Source organism: Pseudophryne corroboree, chromosome 11 (assembly GCF_028390025.1).
Source record: "Pseudophryne corroboree isolate aPseCor3 chromosome 11, aPseCor3.hap2, whole genome shotgun sequence".
Classification (NCBI taxonomy): Eukaryota; Metazoa; Chordata; class Amphibia; order Anura; family Myobatrachidae; genus Pseudophryne; species Pseudophryne corroboree.
In genome coordinates this window covers 232,474,528-232,494,428 of record NC_086454.1, presented here as the reverse complement: position 1 = coordinate 232,494,428, position 19,901 = coordinate 232,474,528, and the positions used below count along the sequence as shown (strand labels likewise).

The following is a 19,901-nucleotide window of genomic DNA, read 5'->3' as shown; positions in this document are numbered from 1 at the left end:
TTCAAAGACATCATCAGCATATGAGCTACAACACCTGATAATGAGGTGTGGAACACATAATTGTAGCGCATGTGCAAGAAATCTGGTCCCTTTAAAAAGGAAACATAGGGAACACCAGGTCTATTGGTCTGAGGAAGCTGCTGACGATCACTTCAGGCAGGGAAACGCGTCACAACTTGCAGAGAGAGCATAGACTGGCCGTGCAAAGGAGCGCAGGGCCGCGCTACATACGGACAAACCAAGTCGCTACAGGGAGCGGGGAAGATCTTACCACCGTGTCCTGCGGGAGCGTCCCAGCATCACCGTAGCCGCCAGGTACCTTGCAGAAACTACGGGTACAGCGGTAGAGGGGAACCGTCCTTGACAGCATTATAAATACTCTCACCAGATACTGCAAATAACGGAGCACAGCAGTTCATTGGCAGCAGTACACATTGTCCCATTTGAGGGAGACAATGGCATCAAAGAAGGCATATAAGTGGAGAGATACAATTTTGTAACAAACACCCCTCTGGATATAGCCATCTTTAAAGGATATTAGCACCAGTGGCCGCGAGGACAGTGACTGTCTCCAAAATCCATTAAAGTGGTAAATACACCTTATTTGCATATATCAATCTCCCAACTCTTACACCATCTAAAAGTTACTAATCGTGGAGAACTGTTGCCAATCATTTTATTGTGGGAAACAAACTTCTTAGTGAATAATATTCTCTTTATTATTGCTATACAAATTATTAAATACTGGTGATTGAATTTTTGATTACTAAGTAACATATTGTTATCTGCACTTGAATTTTAATCAGTTTTTTAATTGGGCGATCATCATGATATTGTAGAGTATGCCAGCCGGCTGATGCTTATTTCTATATTGTATAAATGTTGTAGACAATATATATTTTTTTTAAAAATAAGACATTTTACCATATACCAGCTCTTTTCTTCTTTGTATATATATTTCATGTTTATTTTGGGTTGAGTATACCCACAGAAAAGCAGCAGGTATCTGGGTATACCAATAGGCGCCTGATCAATTCTTGTATTTGCCAGAGGAGTCTATGCAAAGTTGCATGCTCTCAAACCACTGATACCCCTTTCACACCGCAGCTATAACCCGGTAAATTGCCGTTTTTTAAGCCTTCCAAACGGTTCTAGCTGCGGTGTGAAAGGGCCACTTTGAATTTACTGGTTACAGATTACTGGTATTTTAAAACGGTTAAAAATCAGGGTCCTACATGGTTCAGACCCGTTTCATTGTGCAATGTGAAAGTCTCTGAAACAGTATTTCCAAACCACAGAGGGTGATAGGCTGTCTCCATGCGTGATGTCACCAGGCAGAAGCAGGAAATAAACTGGAGGAAACACATGAGAGTGAAGAAGCATTTTTTTTTTATACAGAATACAGTTTAAAATGGCAAATTGGAGTGATGAGGAGGTTAGGGAGCTGCTGAAGATCAGAGGGGATGAAGAAATTGCTAGACAAATCACTGGGACAGTGAAGGATGCAGTAATCTACAAAAACATGGTAAAGATGCTTGAAGCTGCTGGGTTCCATCGTATGACTAGCCAAATTATTAATAATTAATTAATAATTATTAATAATGTGTGGGCCAGACAAGACCATTTAAAATTTCAACCACTGTTTTCTATGGGAGAAACGGGTTCAGTGTGAAAGGTACCAAAACGGTAATGAAACGGTAATATACCAGTTACAACATGCGATGTGAAGGGGGTTTAACTGCTCAGACCCGTTTTAAGAACCGTTTAAAGAACCGTTTCAAAAGCAGGGTTTGCGATGTGAAAGCAGCTGGTCCAGTCCGAAGCAGTTATGTCTTCTACATTCTGGATGAAGGTCTCCACTACAGCTTCCGGTGACTCAAAACGAATCTGATACATCTTGCGCTTGATTTGTGGGAACGTGAAGAAGTACATGAAGAACATGAAGTACAGAAGAACATGAAGAAGAGGGCCAGATCTGGCCTATATGGTGGATTATGTACGGACAAAGTAGGGTGTGACTCCGCACTGGATAATGAAAGCAATTATTTTAAACTTGATAATATCAATATGAAACCAGCCTTAATGAAAGTGATGAGACTATTCGTCAATATTACAGCTGCTGGTGGTGCGCCACGAAGTCAGTATATATGTCATGAATACAAAAGAGTAAAAAGAAAGAACTTCTTTTGTTGGCGCACTCTTTTTACAAAACTAGTTGTGAGAGGAGAATTCCATTATTGGTGATGATATCAAAAATGATTTAAAACGTAACCTTTAATGGGTTTAAACTAAAATAATGTCACCTAAAGAAAATAGAGAAATATAAAAGAAACACCATATAGAAAAAAAACCCACCAGTTTTCCAACTGGTGGGTTTACACTGACTGCCTAACACCAAAAGCAGATCTTGCTTTAATTTCCACAAAAAAAACCCCTCCCTCCTCGTTCCTCTTTTTTTCATGAACTCTCATCAATGATTCAGGAGAGAGAACTTCTGCGACAATACTAACTACTACCATACCATACTGCTTGTGCCCAATCTCATCTGATCTTGGAAGCTATACAATATAGGGTCGAGCCAGTACCAGGTGGGAGACCACTTGGGAATACCTGGTGTAGTAGGTGTGCATTATTGGGACACTCCAGTCTAACATTGACAGCAGATTCCGCTCTGTTATCTTTTTTTTTTCTTTCTTTCTTTCTTTCTTTCTTTCTTTCTTTCTTTCTTTCTTTCTTTCTTTCTTTCTTTCTTTCTTTCTTTCTTTCTTTCTTTCTTTCTCTGTGCTTTCCTTGACACTGATAAGAGTATAGTAGATTTGCCCATTTATAAAAATCTTTTATATTTCTATGGGAATAGTCCAGTAATGGTGAACTTAATTGATCACATGTTCAAATTTTGAGGTTGCGTCTAGATAAGGCCCAATCCAGGACTGGTTTTGGTTTCCCGTCTTCTACCACTCAAAATATCGGGAGTGGATGGTAAATACACTACCAACATTTATAATTTTATTGTTATTTGAAGATTACAATGTAGGCTGCTGCCCTACCATGAAGAGTTTATTTTGTATTTCTCTATATGGTGGATTATCAAGCACGTGGATGCATTAATGTGCTAGAAAATCCTCCACTTTCATGGATGTGTGGGTAGGTACATTGTCGTGATGGAGAAGGGCAGCATGAGTGCGAGTTCTTAACAGCACCTGGAATGGCTTCCAGCCCTTGCTGAAGGCATTGGTTTGCGTACCAGTCCCCGGTGAGAGTGCACTGCTGCACGAGTAGTACGGTAGCTACATGAACAGTCTTGGTCGCAAAAATAGCCACCATCTGCTTGGCCACGCTGCACTAACATCGCTACTTCTGCGTCACACCTCTAACTGGGGTCCACTGGGCCGACTGTTTTTTGGTCTTGGGGTTGAAACTGTAGATCTAGGACCCATCACCATTGATGATCTCTTAGACAGAGTTTGTGCGACTGCCATCAAATCTGGCCAGCATGTTGCGGCACCAAGTCACCTGAGCCTCCTTCTGCTCTCGAGTCAGCTGATGGGACACACAGAGTGCAGAAAGCTTGCCAGGCCAAGCTTTTTGTGGAGTATTAAGCTGATGGATCCCGATGAGATCCTTCTCTTGCTGGGCCACGGTCACCCTGTTGTCTACCTCAATTATGGCCCACACAGCAGCAACATTATCCTTGGTGATGACGGATACAGGTCAGCCGCAGTACTCCTCTTTTTCCAAGGACCGTCTCCTGCACGCAAATTCAACAAACCGTCCCAAAAAAACAGAAGTTTGGGTGGTGCTTCCTACCCAAAAGCAGCTTGCAGTTAGTCAAAACTCTCCTGTGTCATGGATTCAGGGACTCGCCTCCGGTGATGGTCTCCGGGGGCTCTCTGTCAGATGACTAGCGCTGCAGCGGCGGAGGTCTGTGAGGGCCGCTGGTGTGCTGCAGCTGAGAGGGAGCTGGTGACTGTGCGGCCTGCTGTCACTGGAGCACTGTGCAGGGAGGCTTCCTGTGTAAGATCCCATGCTTTGGAGCACTGTGCAGGAAGGCTGCCTGAGCAAGATCCCCTTCTCTGGCGTGTCTGCAGTACAGGGGGCCGCCATGTTGGAGACCAATTCATAGTATGCCAATGGGATTTGGTCTCTGGTCAATCACAGGCTGAGCTCTCTGGTAAAAGGGGACAGTCCGGTTTCAATCCGTGCCAGTGCTTTATGTTTCTGTCCCAGTACAGGTGTCTTAGCTCTGCGCTCCCACAGGTCCACCTGTGTTCCTTTCAGTGTCCCTTGGATTTTCAGCTCCACGGAATTGTCACCTCAACTGTTGTTTGCTGCACAACTGCCAGTGGTTACCCTGGCCCCGCCGATCACAACCTGCCACTTAGGACAGTGGGGGTCATTCTGACCCGTTTGTTCGCTGCATTTTAATGCAGCAAAGCGAACCGGTCCCTGTTGCGCATGCGCCGGTGCCGTAGTGCGCCGGCGCATGCTAGAAGGCCGTAGCAGGGATGCGTTCGCCTCTGCCTGATTGACATGCAGAGGCAATCGCTGGACGGGAGGGGTCGGAACGGCAGCGTTGTTTCGTGGGTTTGGTCCGGCCAACACAGGCGTGGCTGGACCGTACGGGGGGCGGGCCACAGCGGCTGCGTGACGTCACACGAAGCCGCTGCGGGCCGGGGAGCGATGAGTAGCTCCCGGCCAGCACGCTAAAGCTGCGCAGGCCGGGAGCTACTCTTGAAGTGCAAAGGCATCGCCGCTGGGCGATGCCTTTGCATTTCTGCGAAGGGGGGGCGGACAGACATGCGGGGCGGGCTAGCCCTGTGCTGGGTGTCCCCCCGCATGTCACGGAAAAAGATTGTAGCTGTGCTAAATTTAGCACAGCTACGATTAACTCAGAATGACCCCCAGTGTCTCCTGGAGTTCTATCCGTAGAGGATTTCCCAGCAGTTCTGCAGTGCTCTTCAGTCACGTCTAATAATAACCCATTCTGCAAAACTCCTTCAGTGTTCTTCAGTCATGTCTAATTATCATCCATTCTGCAAAACTCCTTCAGTGTTCTTCAGTCACGACAATTAACTATCCAACTTACAAACTCTTCAGTATTCACTAGCTATATCAGACAATCATTTATTATATGGACTCTTTCAATAACTCTGCCCATGAATACTCTGCATCCTAATCATTTGGAATTCTTCATCTTTGTTCTTTAAATATTTGCTCTTATATGTTTTTTCGTTAATAAAAGCATATGAGAAGAAACTACATTCGTCCTCCTCGTTTTCTCCTCGGAGAGGCATGCACTTCTACCGCTAGCAAACATCCAACGGATTCACGAATTCTACCGGCTGTGACATCCTGCTGTCGCAGAACACTCTTGTAGTTGTAGAAGATCATGGCTCTCCAGTGTCCTCTGTTGAGCTCCATAAAGAATTTGTGAAGCATGCTCATTTCTTCAGTGTGCAGTGCTGCTTATATACTTTTCTATGCCTTGACATTTCACTAGAGCTTTAATCAGAGATACTGTACAGTGCACAACCAGACAATCAGATTGTGTCTACGGGTTCGATATGAAAACCCGGCAGTCAGGATGCTGGTGGTCACATGACCGACAGTGAAAATCCCGACATCAGTGGGTGTGAGTATTTTTACCCTACCCTAACCCTCCGGGGGTGGCTGCTAGGGCTGACCATCCCCCCTAGTGCCTAACCCGCCCCTTGTCCCCCCAGTCCTTAACCCGAACTCCAATACTTACCTTTGGTTTGTTGCCTGTTGGTGTTTTGGCGCAGGATAGTATTAGGATTCTGGCACCGGTCACATGACCACTGGGATGCTGAACACATCCCGTGCCTACTTTACCTATGCACTACACATCTGGAAACTTATTGCACACCCCTCCTTCATAGATGGTCACCACTGTCAGTGAGTATTGGCCATAATTACTCTCTCCATCTATGTACAGCTGTGTTTTTGCAACGTGGCTCCAGCTACAACACTTTCTGTCATTGAGATCAGTTATATTTATAGTTATGTGTTTTCAGAGCCCATAAGGGCAATACACATCTGTTATATCTAGCATTTGAATTCAGTGTTAGTGAATACGGAAATCTTATTTAACATAGATCAATCATTTCTACAATATGTTCAAACAGCACTTTAGACATTAAGGAGGATTGTATTAAGTCTTGGAGAGAGATAAAGTACCAACCAATCAGTTTCTGACATTTAACAGTCTGTGCTGGGTGCCCAGTTAAGATGTCAGTTCCTAGGCGGTCCCTGCAAAAAGTGGATGGCAGTCAGCGGTTGCCCATGCAAACAGCCAGATGCGCCAGTATACCAACAGATATGTCAGGCATTGGCTGTGAACAATGTCATTCACAAATATATCATTTGTACACAGCTTCTGATTCGCAAACAATATATCAGACAAGATGTAATAGCGTCTGAGGTTATGGAGGTGCGGGATGCTGGATAGTTTTGCCTTGTAAATGACTGCCGCTTCAAAAAAAAACACATCAGAGATCGGCTGGCTTCCCGGCAATCTCGGATGCTATTACATCTCGCCTATAGTCTGTTCAATAGAACAGACAATGGCCCTCATTCCGAGTTGTTCGCTCGCAAGCTGCTTTTAGCAGCATTGCACACGCTAAGCCGCCGCCTACTGGGAGTGAATCTTAGCTTAGCAAAATTGTGAACGAAAGATTCTCAAAATTGCGAATAGAAATTTCTTAGCAGTTTCTGAGTAGCTCGGGACTTACTCTGCCACTGCGATCAGTTCAGTCAGTTTCGTTCCTGGTTTGACGTCACAAACACACCCAGCGTTCGCCCAGACACTCCCCCGTTTCTTCAGACACTCCCGCGTTTTTCCCAGAAACGGCAGCGTTTTTTCACACACTCCCATAAAACGGCCAGTTTCCGCCTAGAAACACCCACTTCCTGTCAATCACACTACGATCACCAGAACGAAGAAAAAACCTCGTAATGCCGTGAGTAAAATACCAAACTTCTTAGCAAATTTACTTGGCGCAGTCGCAGTGCGAACATTGCGCATGCGCAATTAGCGGAAAATCGCTGCGATGCGAAAAAAATTACCGAGCGAACAACTCGGAATGAGGGCCAATATATCATCCAGTGTGTACCCGGCATTAGAAGCTGATTTGTTGGAACTTTTTCTGTCTCCACTTTATTTCTCTCCAAGGCTTGATACATCTCCTCCTAAGAGATGCTGAGGGAGAAATCTGCTAATTTGTGTAATGTAACGTGTGAGAAATGCAGGTGCGTTATTATTTTTCTTGATTCTGGCTCCCGGAGATGTGGGAAGGTAGTGACCAAATGTAAATCAGACATGCTGCCCTGAGTTTCAATGGGCGCTGATGTGGGGAGGTGGCCTGGCTGCACTCCATGTAGTGATCTCAGCACAATATATAGTTCACAGTGGTGCACACCATGATTGGCATGGTTAAGCCTGGTTGGCAAGTCCAAGCTCCTAGGGAGGCCCAGGGACTTTGTACACCCCTCACATCTTAGTGTCTGTGAGGTCAAGAACAGTGTGTGTTTGTGCAATAGTGAACAGATGCACATATGTCTGAGAAAGCTGTATTATTCTAGGACAGGCATGGACAACCTGTGGCTCTTCAGCTGTTGTGAAACTACACATCCCAGCATGCCCTGCCACAGTTTTAGCATTCCCTAGTAGCAAAACTGTGGCAGGGCACGCTGGGACATGTAGTTTCATAACAGCTGGAGAGCCACAGGTTGGCCAGGTCTGTTCTAGGATGATAATCTACAGGGACCATTTCCGAATTATGTTGATTACAGACACCAGCACTAGCAAAGTGCTTGTGATTGGCTGCAAATGCACTGATCACACTGATAGGTGGGTTTTTATTGCTTGTAAATCTATTCTAGTTTAGTGTGCGTGTATTAGCAAATGTTTTGTGTGTTTACACAATTGATTCTGTTGTAGTACAGAGGGTTTTCTAAATGCATAATATGAAGGTGTTTTTTGCGAGCAGGTATGGTATAATGGAATACAGAATATGTGTTATCCATAGATATCAATCGTCCTTGTAATATATGTTCTAACGTTGGCCACCCTGTGGTTAGTGTATTTATCTGCATCCCAGATAAAATGCTCTAGTTTTAGTGTGTATGTGTGTATGAGCCTTTAGAGGATTATTATATTTATCAAAGCTTGGCGAGAGATAACGTGAGATAAAGTACCAACTCATCAGCTTCTAATTTATATTTTACAGACTGTGGGGGAGATGTACTAAGCCTGAAAAGTGATAAATTTCACAGTGATAAACGGCCAGCCAATCAGCTCCTAACTACCATGTCACTGGCTGTGTTTGAAAAATGACAGTTAGGAGCCGATTGGCTGGTACTTTATCACCGTGATATTTATCACTTTTCAAGGCTTAGTACATCTGGCCCCCGTGTTTGAAAAGTGACAGTCAGGAGCTCATTGGTTAGTACTTTATCTTTCTCCACTTTATCACTATTCAAGCTTTGATAAGGATCCCCCCCCTCACAATTGTATCTCTTGCCAAGCTTTGGTAAATATCCCTCTGTATAATAACAACAATCAAATAATTAGTACCCAATGTTTTTTCTTACAGCAAAATTATATAAAAAATGCAACCTGTTTTTATTTCATTTTTAAAAAGCTATGGATCCTACTCAGGTTGGATCGCAAGATTTCAGAATCGCAGTTCGGCCAATAATCATACAGCATTCGTATTGCAAGTGCGCACCCTCGAATAGCAATTATTTCTGTGAATGCATTGTGCTTCAACGCAATCACAGTTTGATTGACAAGAAGCCAGTATTTAGGGAAGGAAACGTAGCGTTTTGTGGGTGTGTTTGTAAAAATGCAGGCGTGACAAGTTGCTTTTCGTGTAGTCAACGATGACCACTTCAAGTCTCTTGCGTATGCCAAATTGTGGACGAACTTGCCTGTCGCAGATAGAAAAACTCCTCGATGTTCCAGCATGTGCTTATGGTTATGTGATCACATCGCGCATTGCAATGCGTCCGCAATTTCTGCATTGGGCGTTAGGTCAATTCTAATGGATAGTACTTGATATTTATATGTTATGCAGTGTCTTGCACAAATATAATATATAATTATATTTACATATTGTCAACTTTATCCAGGTAGAGGTGACTTAATGAAGACATGTTCATATTTACCAGGAATTTTGAGTATTTTGTTTTGAAGACCAGAAGCATGCCATGTAATATTACTGAAAATCACACTTTACTGTTCCTTCTCCTCTGTCTTCTAATACTAAGCAAAATGTGTAGCCATGAAAGTGGTGTAAGGACTTGGTGCCCATACACTTATGAGATTATCGGTACTATCCTTCGATTTCGACCACATCGGTGAGAGAAATCGAAGGATTGTATGCACATTTTAGTACCTTTCGATGCGATGTGCGGGCACGCCGGTCGAATATCGCGTCTCAAGATATTATGTGCTGCACATAATATTTATCGAATCGCAGTGCGATCGCATGTGTTTCTAGAAACACATGCTATATATTGCACTGTGATGTGCGATGGGCACCCGCCGGGAGCAGCCAGAGGCCGCTCCCACTCGGCAGTGACATGCCCATCACGTGATTACCATGCGATCTATTGCATGATCGCCTGGTAATCTCTTTGGCAGTTCAGGTGCGATTTCATCGCACCTGAACTGCTGGTGCGATGCCGCGCGATGTCGCGTCGCGGGGCATCGCACAAGTGTATGGGCACCATAAAGCTAGGTACACACTATACAATTATCTGGCAGATTATCTGCCAGATCTGGGTGGTTGGAATGAAAATTTGGTAATGGATGAGCGCAAATTACAATATACCATTTGCTCCCAAACACTGGAAAACTAACAAAACCTGTCGTTCATACAAATTGGTTAAACACAAACTAAACCAACTTGGATGAACGACTGTTTTTGTCCATTTTGCCATTTTTGGGAGCAAGTGGTCGATTGCCATTTGATCTCATCCATTACCAAATTTTCATTCCATCCAGCTAAATCTTGCAGATTATCTGCCAGATAATTGCAAAACTAGGTACACACTATACAATTATCTGGCAGATAATCTGCCATATCTAGCTGGTTTTCTGGTAATGGATGAGAGCAAATGACAATTGACCATTTGCTCCCAAACACTGAAAAACAGACAAAATCTGTCATTCAGACAAATTGGTTAAACGCAAAGTTAACCAACTTGTATGAACAACTGTTTTTGTCCGCTTTGCAGTGTTTGGGAGCAAATGGACTATTGTCATTTGCTCTCATCCATTACCAGATTTCCATTCCAACCAGCTAGATCTGTCAGATAATCTGCCAGATAACTGTATAGTGTGTACCTAGCTTTAGCCTTAAGGGGGGTACACACTAAAGAGATGTGTGCTGAGCAACCTATCACAGACCGCTCAGCACACATCTCTCCCCCCGCTCAGAACAGCGTGATGTGTGCTGACCGAGGTGGGGGGGGGGGGGGGGGGGGGGGGGGGGGGTGTTGGCGCTCACTTCACACAGCGCTGAAGTGAGCGACCTGCTAGATTGAGGCTCAATCTAGCACTGGCAATAGCGATGTGCGGCCCGCTGGGGGGCATACACACAAGAGATCCGGGCTTAAATTCTAAGCAATCTAGTCAGATTGCTTAGATTTTAAGCACGGATCTCTCTGTGTGTACCCCCCTTTACAAGTCGTCATGTAGCCAGGAGCTTAAGGGAAGTAGTTTATTCCCCAATTTAACCAGCCATGATAAATATTTATTGCATATAACTTGTAACATCTACTGGCATGTGGAGGCTGACCTAAAATACTAAGAAAACTAAATCCGAATACTTTCTTTACACATTCATCATGGTAAGGATTAAAAATGTGGGACTACTGTGCTCAGTGTGAGAACACTTTTACTATTATTTTATATTTCCAGCCCCTTGTGTGACTTTTCTTATGATTTCCATGCACAAGTCTCCTGTCTATTGGAATTATCCTGACAAGAAAGCAGGACAATCAGGTTGCTTTTTAGAGCGTTAAATGCAGCAGGATGAAATTTGTTGTAGATGTCTTTTGGGGGTCGCCAGGTGTGTGTCAGGCAGAGAGGAAAGGATCCCCGCAGGTAACTCTCAGATCTCCATGTGTCTGCTCACTACACGAAGACTCCATTTGTATCCCACTGTGTCTTGTCCTGTTCGGCATTTGTCTGAGATTTATACTAGGCCAGTAACATGCAGTAAAGTCAAGGTGGCAGAGAGAAATGACCTGATTCTCAGTTGTAAGCACCTAAGGGACTTTAGCCAAAGCTCTCTGCTTCCCCAGGTCACTGTTTCCAAAGCAGTCCTCCGTTGTGCAAGAAGCAAGTTAGGTGGAAGGAGCATTTCGGAGCCTCCTGGGTCCTCCGTAGTATCACGGTCAAAGGTAATGTATAGTGAAGTGGTTGTTTTTACCCAGTGTACTCAGGGGCAATTGCAATGCTTTTAGACAGAGCTATTGTCAATGTTATTGATTAGTTGATCTGATAAGCTGACGGGGTCCCTGATGTGTTAAATGTCCTCCTACCTCAGACATGTAAGTGTGCAAGGAGCGCGCATGGCTGCTCCCACTGGACAAATGTAATGCAGTTCTGACCATGATCAAATTGCACCATACATGCCAATTCCCATTAAGCAGTACCCACTCAGCGTTAACCCTTTGTTTCCTTCTCACAGGCATCTGTGGCTTATTCCTTAAAGTTAACATGTGAGAAATGGAGTCTACATCTCTTTACTTGCAGGAAGGAGGGTTCTACTTTTACTTTGGCTAACTTATACACGGTATTAGTCATGAAATGTATAGATTCTCTAATATATATTTTAAGCACATCCATTTCAGTATTTGCATAGAAGGATGGAATTAAGCACAGTAAAACAAACAACAATAAAGGTTTTCTTTCTGTGCAGTATAACACCTGTTTATTATTACTATATGCATTTTTTATTCTTTATTAAAATTGCTGAATACTCAGTCAGATATTACTGAAATTGATAATTTGTTCTAAAGTGTAAAAAACGAAATATACAAAAATAACCATACTTGCCTACTCTCCCAGAAAGGCCAGGAGACTCCAGAAAATTGGGTGGCACTCCCGACCCTCCACAGAAGTGGGCAAGTCTCTCACATGCCACTCACCTTCAGCCGCACCCCACCACTCACCGCATCCCCCCACTCACCGCAGCAACCCGTTACACAGAAGGGGGCAGGATGATGACGCGATTCGTGCTAAATTGCATCATCGTAGCCCTGCTCCCCGCTTTACAATGATGGTAATGTGGGCATTGTAAAGTGCTGGGCGGGGCTACGATGATGCAAACCGAGCACTGCCTTCTCCTCGCCCATATATAGCCATATAGAAATCAAGGCACTGGCAAGAGTCCCAGTCCAACTGAGAAACTGTAGAGTGCCATTTTACCGGAATTAAGGTCATTATTAAGGTGCTTGAGCAGAGATTTTTCTTTATAATTGGTAGTGGGGATGTCTGAGTAGGATTGTAGCCAAAATTCAGGGCCTGAGGCAACAAGGAAACCTAACAGTTCTGAAGCCAAGGCAATGATTTCCAATCAATATGGCACCATGTAAGTGCAGTCCCACCATATGTGAATCAGTGTACCTACATCTTTGTTGGCATCTCCAGCAGAGAGGGGATACAGTGGGAAAGTATTTATGTAGGGTAATTGGGCAATGGTACTAACAGGTCAATGCTTTGTGTTGAATTTCCAAAGCCTTTACACTAGACAGGCAGATGTTAACGCCTCTGTAAACTTTCTCCCAGGTGAGTTGTAAACCTCTAAATGCCAGATCCCTATCCCACATTTTAGTAAAACAGGGGGCCATAGGGAACAGGTTGCACTGCAGGATTTTATAAATACCCAAATTCGTTTGAGTTGTGGTTTTGTGAGTGCACATGTATATACCTTATTAAAAAGATACATTCAAACTCAACAGGGTTTATGATTGTCATAGCACTGCACATCCACAAATGTAGACCAGTTAAATTGAACATTGTATAATACTCTCTCTCAAATTTGTACTCTCAACCGTGAAATTGGTACGGGATACGTCTATAGCCTGGTATGAGGCCAAGTACCAATTTCCCAGAATAAGTCCCTAGAACACAGGTCTTCAACCTGCATGCTCCAGCTGATGTGGAACTACACATCCCAGCATGCCATTCCACAGTTTTGCTATTAAGGCATGCTGAAACTGAGGCGAGGCAGGGCATGCTGGGATGTGTAGTTCCGCAGCAGCTGGAGGGCCGCAGGTTGAAGACCCGTGCACTAGAACTTAGTTGTGGGCTTGATCTCTTCCAGCTCAATTTCCCTGAGAGATAAATGTGCTCTCCAGTACTTATTTGCTTAGTTGCATGCAGTAGCAAAGTCTTATTCAGAGAATAGCTCTTACACAGAAAAAATTAGAGGAATGGTCAGGTCCAAGTGAAAGGATGGAGCAGGCGAAATCCAGAGAATAGTCATACCATGTGAAAGGTTCAGGAAAACAGCTACCCAGAAAACAGTTCCAAGTGAAAGGGCAGGGCAGGAGACAACCCAGAGAAGAGTCAGAGACCATCCAATATCAGTACCAGAGAACCAGTATCCAAAAGACGAACAACAACTGTTACAAGTACTGTACTTCATGCTGTAGTGAAAGTAACCATTGCCTGCACTTAAAAGGCGCGGATAGCCAATGAACCACTCCTAAAGAGCAAAGCCCCCTATAGCTAATTCACTGCAGTGCAGTCATGTGACAAAATTACCAGATCAGGACACCTTCTGAAACATACCTGGCAGCAGGATGTGGATATCATTTTTGACATTGATATTGGGGTATAATACCACATCAACATCATTTTGTACTGTAGGTTAATTATTTTAAGTGGGCAGATGGAGGTCCTTCCCACAGTAATCTTAAAGTCTCTGTCCCATCTGAACGGTCAAAGGGTCTGATTCAGAGACGGATGAAAATGCAAAGCCACTTGCAAGCAGCTTTGCATTTCTGCCACATGAAGGAGACATCTTAGTAGAAGAGATGCCTCCTGCGTGTAGCTGCGATCCCAGTGATGTTGCACGCAAGGGGTAGTTGAGTAAGCTCCAGCTTATGGGCCCTACACATTACCTGACCCGCCGCCGAGCTGCCCAATGGCCGATACGACCGTCGGGGGACCCAGCAGAGGGGGGGAGGTGACGGGGGAGTGAAGTTTCTTCACTCCCCCCGTCACCCAGCTCCATAGCAGTGCATGCTAATATGGACGAGATTGTCCATATTGGCCTGCATGCATAAGCAATGGGGCACCAACAATGAACGAGCAGCGGGGCCGCGCATCGTTCATCCTTGGTGCCTACACACTGAACAATGGGGGTCATTCCGAGTTGTTCGCTCGTTGCCGATTTTTGCAACGGAGCGATTAAGGCAAAAATGCGCATGCGCATGGTACGCAGTGCGCATGCCCTAAGTATTTTAGCACAAAACTTAGTAGATTTACTCACGTCCGAACGATGAATTTTCATTGTTGAAGTGATCGGAGTGTGATTGACAGGAAGTAGGTGTTTCTGGGCAGAAACTGACCGTTTTCTGGGAGTGTGCGGAAAAACGCAGGCGTGCCAGGATAAAACGCGGGAATGTCTGGAGAAACGGGGGAGTGGCTGGCCGAACACAGGGCGTGTTTGTGACGTCAAACCAGGAACGAAACGGGCTGAGCTGATCGCAGTGTAGGAGTAAGTCTCGAGCTACTCAGAAACTGCTAAGAATTTTCTATTCACAATTCTGCTATGCTAAGATACACTCCCAGAGGGCGGCGGCCTAGCGTGTGCAATGCTGCTAAAATCTGCTAGCGAGCGAACAACTCGGAATGAGGGCCATTATGAACTAGTTCTCGTTCATTAATGAACGAGAACGTTCATATCTTTTAGTGAAATCTATAAGTGTGCAGGGCCATTACTCAGCTGACTAATGGACGCGGTGGCTGCTAAGCTAGGAAGTCTGCATGGTAACACGCATACCTTGTACTCTCCCTTCCCGGAAAACAGGGGCCTGGTTTGTAAAGTGTTATATTGGTTCTGTAGTCCTGAACTCGGGGAATACAACTTAAAGATACCTGAAGTAGTGTATAGCTAGGTTTCCATGTGAAGTAGACATATGAAGAATAGTAATTCTGTAGAATGTAAAATTGCATGCTGGGCCCCCATACCTCTCTGACTGTTAATACCCGGTCTAGTTTTAGTACTGTGTTTATTCCCAGTTGTAAATTGCGGCAGAATATCTCAAACCACAGCATAATTGCATCAACATATTTTTGATGACCATAAGAATGATAATATCTGTATCACTCAGACCACACACATTCATCTAGGCTATGTTACTATAAAGTCCCAATGCTGGGCACTTACCGGCCAACGAAAGTTTAAGTTTGGTTTCTGCAGAGAATAAGGAGATTTATGGTAAGAACTTACCTTTGTTAAATATCTTTCTGCGAGGTACACTGGGTTCCACAGGGATAACATCGGGTGTAGAGTAGGATCTTGATCCGAGGCACCAACAGGCTTAAAACTTTGACTGTTCCCAGGATGCACAGCGCCACCTCCTCTATAACCCCGCCTCCGTGCACAGGAACTCAGTTTTGTTAACCAGTCCAATGCAGTACCAGGTTAAAGAGACGACAACCGTTAGTAGCCACATACACCACATTCTCACGACATGAGAAGGTGTCAGCGGCTAATGCCACACAAACCCAAAGAAGCTAAGTGGTCAGCGTGGGCACCCTGTGGAACCCAGTTTACCTCACAGAAAGAGATTTAACAAAGGTAAGTTCTTACCATAAATCTCCTTTTCTGCAGCGGGGTACACTGGGGTTCTACAGGGATAACATCGGGGATGTCCTAAAGCAGTTCCTCATGGGAGGTGACGCACTGTAGCGGGCACAAGAACCCAGCGCCCAAAGGAGGCATCCTGGGAGGGAGGGGGAAGTATCGAAGGCATAGAACCTTATGAACGTGTTCACTGAGGACCATGTAGCCGCCTTGCACAATTGTTCAAGGGTCGCACCATGGCGGGCCACCCAAGAAGGTCCAACCGACCGAGTAGAATGGGCTTCGATGGTATCAGGAGCTGGAAGGCCAGCCTGTACATAAGCATGTGCAATCACCATTCTAATCCATCTGGCCAAGGTCTGCTTGTTAGCAGGCCAGCCACGTTTGTGAAAACCTAAAAGGACAAAGAGAGGATCAGATCTCGATAGCGAAGCCGTTCTCTTCACATAAATACGGAGAGCCCGTACCACATCCAAAGACCGCTCTTTGGAGGATAAACCTGGAGAGGTAAAGGCCGGAACCACAATCTCTTGGTTAAGGTGGAAAGCCGACACCACCTTAGGCAAATAACCAGGACAAGTTCAGAGAACTGCCCGGTCACGGTGAAAAATCAGAAAGTGTGACCGACAGGACAAGGCACCCAAGTCTGAAACCCATCTAGCATCGATAATGGGACTCCTAATGGGAGATTAATAGGAGTCCCATTATCGATCAGAGGACCAATGCGGCAAATTTGGGTGTTATATTTTAAAGTGAGAAAGATTTTTTGTGGTTCATTACATTATATATATTTTTGCTTCCTAATTCCTTCCTCGTGATGTTTGTTTACATGTGTTCTAATATGTATTTTAGAATCTGCGTGAAGCATAACGCTAAAATTTTGAAAAGGATATAAGAGAGCCTTAGCACATCCGTCAATACAAATGGAATGATGAATAAAAAGTATCTTTAAAAGTAGTACTTCTATCCATTGGACAGTTACAAAGTTGCGGCTTAGTAATGGTCGTCATGATAACAAACTGACTGTCACGATCCGGGTATCTGGACGCCATTACTTACCCTTCAGATGCCTCCTAAGGCTGGCTCAGCGTTCCAGAACCGGATCCCGCTGTTCCTGAGTTTCCACATGCAGAATGTCAGAGTGGTGATTTCATCAGCCGCGGCCTCCGCTGTGCCCGCGTGGTTAAATGTGCGCTTGTCAGTCTGGCGTCTCCTGTCTCCTGTGGCCGGCGTCGCCATTACTGTTTCAATTCTCACATGGATTACAAACCAAACTTCCCTCCAAGTGTCTGCATGGGCGCAGCCATCTTGGATTTTGTCATCTGATTATTTCCACCAATCTGCTGTCTGTATTGTTGATTTGCATAATTGCCTAGCCAACCCCTTCCTTGCTGCAGGTATAAGTATGCTGTGCCTGAGCAAGGAAGGCGTCAGTGCTTTGGTTGTCTAACCTAGTTCCAGTTTGTCTCTCTCCTGTGGTTGTCTTCCAGGTTCCAGCTCCTGTCTCCAGACTTCTGCTATAGAGACCCGCACCAGCATTCCATCTGCGGTGTAGCCTGACTCTCCGATCCATTCTGGACTCACCTGTTTCCAGCTACAACAATCACCTGCTTCCAGCCCAGCTTCCAGCAGTGTACAGCTTCTCTTAAAGGGCCGGTGTCCTTTCTGCAGTTTACCACTCTCCACCGGTATTATTATTTCACCGCTCTCAAACAATCACCTGCTTCCAGCCCAGCTTCCAGCAGTGTATAGCTTCTCTTAAAGGGCCGGTGTCCTTTTCTGCAGTTTACCACTCTCCACCGGTATTATTATTTCACCGCTCTCAAACTCCAAACTTCATTATTATTTCATCGCTCTCAAGTTCGTTTATTATTTAACTGGTTCCAGCCAGTATCCACTCCGTACCAACAACAGTCTGGTTCCAGCCAGTATCCACAGCAGCCGTTTTACCTTCAGCAGCCCAGCCTTTCCTGGAACATCAGCTGGTACGATCCTGGGTTCTCTCCATTGCTACAGTCAGGCCTGGTAAGGACTTTCCAACTAGAAGATTATAAGAACTGTCTCACTCTACCAGTGCCTGTGGCCCTTGCCACCCTGTAGTACCCAGGAATTGTATTTATCCTCTGTTGACTTTTATGTTTCCTTTTACTGCTGCTGTGTTACGGAGTTTGTCATAATAAACATCATTGACTTTTATCCTGGTTGTCGTGGTCACGCCTTCGGGCAGTTATTCTACATGTTACTTACATGTCTAGGGGTCTGATACAACCTCCCAGGTTCCGTTACATCTCAGCCCCTACAACTGAGGCTGCCTCCCGTCAGCTCAGGCCCTCAGTTGTGACAGTAAGCACTGACCTAATGAATCCAGCTGGAGACCAGGATCAAGCAGCCAGGCCGATGCAAGAACTGGCAGCCCGACTTGAACATCAGGAGGCTGCACAGGGCCACATCATCCGCTGTCTCCAGGATCTCTCTACACGGCTGGATGGGATTCAAACGACCCTCCGTGGACCTGGCACGTCCGGTGCGTCCACTACAGTAACACCAGCTGTAACACCACCCACCTTACCCATTTCCAGTCCACATCTTCATCTTCCAACGCCAGCAAAATTTGATGGATCTCCAAGGTTCTGCAGGGGATTTCTCAATCAATGTGAAATCCACTTTGAGCTTCTACCTGGCAATTTCTTCAGTGACCGTACCAAAATTGCCTATATCATCTCCCTTCTCAGTGGCTCAGCCCTTGACTGGGCATCACCTTTATGGGAGAAGTCTGATCCCCTGCTATCCTCCTATACTGACTTTGTAGCTACATTCAGGCGCATCTTCGACGAGCCAGGCCGGATAACATCTGCTTCATCTGCGATTCTCCGTTTACGCCAGGGAACACGTACTGTGGGACAGTATCTTATACAGTTTAAAATCCTGGCATCCGAACTGGCATGGAACGACGAGGCCCTGTATGCTGCATTCTGGCATGGCTTATCAGAACGCATCAAGGATGAGTTAGCTACCAGAGACTTGCCCTCTAAGTTGGATGAGCTAATTTCTCTTTGCACGAAGGTTGATCTACGTTTCAGAGAGAGAGCAACCGAGCGAGGAAGATCATCTACTCCTAAATCTTCTGCTCCTCCTCCTCGTCAACCATCTCCATCTAAGGATGAGCCTATGCAAATTAGTCGTTCCCGTCTATCTCCCGCTGAGCGCCGAAGACGTCTCTCTGAGTCTCTCTGTCTCTACTGTGCAGCTCCGTCGCACACTATCAATGCCTGTCCCAAACGTCCGGGAAACTCCAGATCCTAGCTCGCCAAGGAGAGGGCCGGCTAGGAGTAATGATCTCCTCTCCATCTCCTCATGACTGTAACCTCCCAGTGTCGCTCCAAATTGCTCAACGTTACAGGAACGTCATTGCCCTCCTAGATTCTGGAGCAGCTGGGAATTTCATAACCGAAGCTTATGTTAAACGGTGGTCCCTACCCACCGAGAGACTGTCCTCGTCCATCTCTTTGACTGCCGTGGATGGCAGCAAGATTTTTGACGCAGTCATTTCCTTAAGGACTCTTCCAGTTCGTCTGAGAGTGGGAGTTCTTCATTCTGAGTATATTTCTTTTTTAGTGATTCCAAGAGCCACACATCCAGTGGTTTTAGGCCTTCCATGGCTCCGTCTCCACAACCCATCAATTGACTGGACGACTACGCAAATACTGGCATGGGGTCCCTCCTGTGCTGAGACTTGTTTAGCCAAAGTTCTTCCTGTTTGTTCTTCCTTCCCCAGGTCATCTGATGTTCCGCCTCCTCCATATCAAGACTTCACGGACGTGTTCAGTAAAGCCTCTGCTGATATCCTTCCTCCTCATAGAGAATGGGACTGCCCAATCGACCTCATTCCAGGGAAGGTTCCACCGCGAGGCCGAACTTATCCGTTGTCTCTGCCTGAGACACACTCCATGGAAGAGTACATCAAAGAGAACCTGGCGAAGGGTTTCATCCGACCATCTTCTTCTCCAGCCGGCGCAGGCTTCTTCTTCGTTAAGAAGAAAGACGGTG

The 19,901-nt window shown here is 45.3% G+C and overlaps 1 protein-coding gene and 1 pseudogene across 2 annotated transcripts in view; both read left to right on the top strand.

The window, feature by feature from the left end:
* The window catches only part of FTO (FTO alpha-ketoglutarate dependent dioxygenase), a 646,271-nt gene that overhangs the window by 564,521 nt on the left and 61,849 nt on the right, over positions 1-19,901 (top strand). The window contains exon 9 of one of the 2 annotated variants that reach the window (XM_063945293.1): positions 11,724-11,937. The exons of the other annotated variant lie outside the window; for it this stretch is intronic. Within the exon in view, the coding sequence (XP_063801363.1) occupies positions 11,724-11,745 (22 nt within the window). The 3' untranslated portion in view covers positions 11,746-11,937. Of the gene's footprint in view, positions 1-11,723; positions 11,938-19,901 lie in introns of those variants that run through there. 2 annotated transcript variants of the gene reach the window in all.
* Positions 2,508-2,625, top strand: LOC134971425 (5S ribosomal RNA; annotated as a pseudogene).